At 40.6% G+C, this 5024-nt stretch overlaps 1 protein-coding gene across 1 annotated transcript in view; it reads left to right on the forward strand.

Annotated features, from left to right (window-relative positions):
• The window catches only part of tenm3 (teneurin transmembrane protein 3), a 107292-nt gene that overhangs the window by 54128 nt on the left and 48140 nt on the right, over window positions 1-5024 (forward strand). Inside the window, exon 13 of the mRNA XM_047812596.1 lies at window positions 1314-1466. Coding sequence (XP_047668552.1) covers window positions 1314-1466 — 153 coding nt within the window. The remainder of the gene's footprint in view (window positions 1-1313; window positions 1467-5024) is intronic.

Below are 5024 nucleotides of genomic sequence, written 5' to 3' on the forward strand. Positions count from 1 at the left end.
GCGAATTGCTTCCTGCTCATTAGTGAATCGCGTTCTGTGCATTTGTGGATTTGAAACATTTCTAACAAGACGTGCACAAGAACCCACAAGTAGGTGACTCCGCCCACCGTCTACTCCAGCCAATCACGTTCTGATTTACTCGCTCTTCACACCACCACTGGACCCATTGATGATGCTGAAATCGTTTCCAAAGAAAGCAGAACTGAACTAACCCTTAGTGCTGCTACAGTCCATACAGGGTGACCAGATTGGGCTCGAATCTGCGACTAATGTTTTTTATTTGGTTTTTTTTTAATCGTATTTTGCAGCACATATTACACTGTGATAGTGCGAGTAGATCAGAACGTGATTGGTTTGAGGTAGACCGTGCCTAGATTGGTCAGCGCCACGAGACCGTTGTCCGATTGGCTGGAGTAGACGGTGGGCGGAGTCACCTATTTGTGGATTCTTGTGCACGTCTTGACGTTAGAAATGTTTCAAATCCACAAATGCACAGAACGCGATTCACTAATGAGCAGGAAGCAATTCGCAAATAAATACAATTTATAAATATTTTTTATTTACAAATCCCATTTTATTTATTTGTGAATTTCATTTCTTTTTGTGAAATTTGTAAAAATATTTGTGAAACTCTTTATATTTATTTGTGGATCATAGTGTATTTATTCAGAATAACGAAACAATTCTGACCCCATATGTTTGTGCTTCACTCTGTGATCATGTAGGAATCTTTTATTCGGATTTTAAAGTTATATCATTCTAGTTTAATTCATCAGAGTCTGAGACTTTGCCTCAGATAATGTGGGAAAGATGATGATGATGATGATGATGAAGGTGAAGGTGATGACGATGATGAAGGTGATGATGATGAAGGTGACGAAGAGGTGTTTTTTTAACGTTCATGTGAATTTACAGCCGTCGTGCATCTCACAAGGCCTGTGAGAAGTCCAGTGTCACTCTGTGTTCACCTTTGACCTCTCTCATTTTGCAACTATATGAATGTGTACCTGTTCCTGAGTTCTGCTCTTCCGTCACACACACACACACACACACACACACACACACACACACACACACACACACACACACACACACACACACACACACACACACACACTACATATATATGTGTTTTTAATTTGTTTAACTCCCCCTAACACCCTACACAAACAGAACCCTCCCTATTTGTGTGTATAACTGTGTGTATAACTCTCTGTGTGTGTGTGTGTGTGTGTGTGTGTGTGTGTGTGTGTGTGTGTGTGTGTGTGTGTGTGTGTGTGTGTGTGTGTGTGTGTGTGTGTGTGTTTCTGCAGAGGGATGCCCAGGTCTGTGTAACAGTAATGGCCGCTGCACACTGGATCAGAATGGATGGCACTGTGTTTGCCAGCCTGGCTGGAGGGGGGCTGGCTGTGACGTCGCCATGGAAACCCTCTGCGCAGACGGCAAGGACAATGAAGGAGGTGGGTGTGTTTAACTCTCTCAAACACTCTCACTCTCAAACACCAACATTTCAACACCAAGCAGTGACATTTACCATTAAACACAACCATATCAAACACCAGCATATCAAAATCATTTACCATTAAACACTAACATCCACCATCAAACACCAACATTCTCCCTCAAACACTAACATCCACCATCAAACACCAACATTCTCCCTCAAACACCAACATCCACCATCAAACACCAACATCCACCACCAAACACCAACATTCTCCCTCAAACACTAACAGCCACCATCAAACACCAACATTCTCCCTCAAACACCAACATCCACCATCAAACACCAACATCCACCATCAAACACCAACATTCTGCCTCAAACACCAACATTCTCCCTCAAAACATAAACTTTTCACCATCGAGCACAATCATGTACCATCAAACACCAACATCCACCATCAAACACCAACATTCACCATCAAACACCAACATTCACCATCAAACACCAACATTCACCATCAAACACCAACATTCACCATCAAACACCAACATCTTCCAAGGAATATGAGTTTCACCATCAAACACTGATATCCACCAACAAAACATTAACACCAAACACCAGCATTTCAACGTCAAACACCAGCAGTTCACCATCATACACCATCATACACCATCATACTCGCCAACATTCTCTAACACCATCATACACTCCAACATTCTCTAACACCATCATACACTCCAACATTCTCTAACACCATCATACACTCCAACATTCTCTAACACCATCATACACAAAAAACAACATTCTACTAACTACCCATTCATACACTAGCCAACATTCTCTACAAACACCATCATACACACCAACAATGCTCTAACAACCATCATAACAACACCAACATTCTCTAACACCATTCAAGACACTCCAACATTCTCTAACACACATCATACACCTCCAACATTCTCTAACAACCATCATACACACCCACATTCTCTAACATAACAAATCAGAAAACACCCAACATTGCTCTAACACCAGCATAAAACTCCAACATTCTCTAACACCATCATACACACCAACATTCTCTAACACCATCATACACTCCAACATTCTCTAACACCATCATACACACCAACATTCTCTAACACCATCATACACTCCAACATTCTCTAACACCATCATACACTCCAACATTCTCTAACACCATCATACACTCCAACATTCTCTAAAACCATCATACACACCAACATTCTCTAACACCATCATACACTCCAACATTCTCTAACACCATCATACACACCAACATTCTCTAACACCATCATACACACCAACATTCTCTAACACCATCATACACTCCAACATTCTCTAACACCATCATACACTCCAACATTCTCTAACACCATCATACACACCAACATTCTCTAACACCATCATACACTCCAACATTCTCTAACACCATCATAAACACCAACATTCTCTAACACCATCATACACACCCACATTCTCTAACACCATCATAAACACCAACATTCTCTAACACCATCATACACACCAACATTCTCTAACACCATCATACACACCAACATTCTCTAACACCATCATACACACCCACATTCTCTAACACCATCATACACTCCAACATTCTCTAACACCATCATACACTCCAACATTCTCTAACACCATCATACACACCAACATTCTCTAACACCATCATACACACCAACATTCTCTAACACCATCATACACACCAACATTCTCTAACACCATCATACACTCCAACATTCTCTAACACCATCATACACTCCAACATTCTCTAACACCATCATACACACCAACATTCTCTAACACCATCATACACACCAACATTCTCTAACCACATACACCCACATGCCTAACACCATCATACACTCCAACATTCTCTAACACCATCATACACTCCAACATTCTCTAACACCATCATACACACCAACATTCTCTAACACCATCATACACACCAACATTCTCTAACACCATCATACACACCAACATTCTCTAACACCATCATACACTCCAACATTCTCTAACACCATCATACACACCAACATTCTCTAACACCATCATACACACCAACATTCTCTAACACCATCATACACACCAACATTCTCTAACACCATCATACACACCAACATTCTCTAACACCATCATACACACCAACATTCTCTAACACCATCATACACACCAACAATCTCAAACACCATCATACACTCCAACATCTCTAACACCAGCATACACTCCAACATTCTCTAACACCATCATACACACCAACATTCTCTAACACCATCATACACACCAACATTCTCTAACACCATCATACACACCAACATTCTCTAACACCATCATACACACCAACATTCTCTAACACCATCATACACTCCAACATTCTCTAACACCATCATACACACCAACATTCTCTAACACCATCATACACTCCAACATTCTCTAACACCATCATACACACCAACATTCTCTAACACCATCATACACTCCAACATTCTCTAACACCATCATACACACCAACATTCTCTAACACCATCATACACTCCAACACCAACATTCTCTAACACCATCATACACTCCAACATTCTCTAACACCATCATACACACCAACACCAACATTCTCTAACACCATCATACACACCAACACCAACATTCTCTAACACCATCATACACACCAACACCAACATTCTCTAACACCATCATACACACCAACACCAACATTCTCTAACACCATCATACACACCAACACCAACATTCTCTAACACCATCATACACACCAACACCAACATTCTCTAACACCATCATACACACCAACACCAACATTCTCTAACACCATCATACACACCAACATTCTCTAACACCATCATACACACCAACACCAACATTCTCTAACACCATCATACACACCAACATTCTCTAACACCATCATACACACCAACATTCTCTAACACCATCATACACACCAACACCAACATTCTCTAACACCATCATACACACCAACACCAACACTATCCAATGAATCTGAATTGATATTAGCCAGTAAAGACTCAGTGCGCTAAATGAGTGGTGTTTAATGGTGGAGAACCTTCTGGAAGCTTCTCCACAGTCTCACTCACAGGTAGAACAGGAGTCACCACATAGTGAGAATCTGCTGAAGGACAGAGAGGACATTTATTACCGTCCTGCTGAAACACTGAGCGCTGGTGTTTATTAACCTTTATAAAGTGTTAAAGATGCGCTGTTTAAAAACCTTCTTACTCCTCATGTGATGATCTTCAGTGGGTCACATGACCACATTCACCTCATCTGTCGTTATTCCACAAGAGGGATGAGTGCATGAGAGAACAAAAACAAATACAGGTGTTTAAACACTCTCTCTTTCTTTTCTTTTCTCTGCTGTCTCAGTTCCTTTTTCTTACCGTTCACTTTGTTTTCTTCTTCTTTCTCTTCTCTTTTGTTTTTACTTTCCAAGTCTTCACTCTCATTTGCTCCGGTTCTTGCTTTATGTATCTTTGTTTTTCTTTCTTTCTTTCTTTCTTTC

The sequence above is a fragment of the Tachysurus fulvidraco genome, chromosome 4 (assembly GCF_022655615.1).
Source record: "Tachysurus fulvidraco isolate hzauxx_2018 chromosome 4, HZAU_PFXX_2.0, whole genome shotgun sequence".
Taxonomy (NCBI): domain Eukaryota; kingdom Metazoa; phylum Chordata; class Actinopteri; order Siluriformes; family Bagridae; genus Tachysurus; species Tachysurus fulvidraco.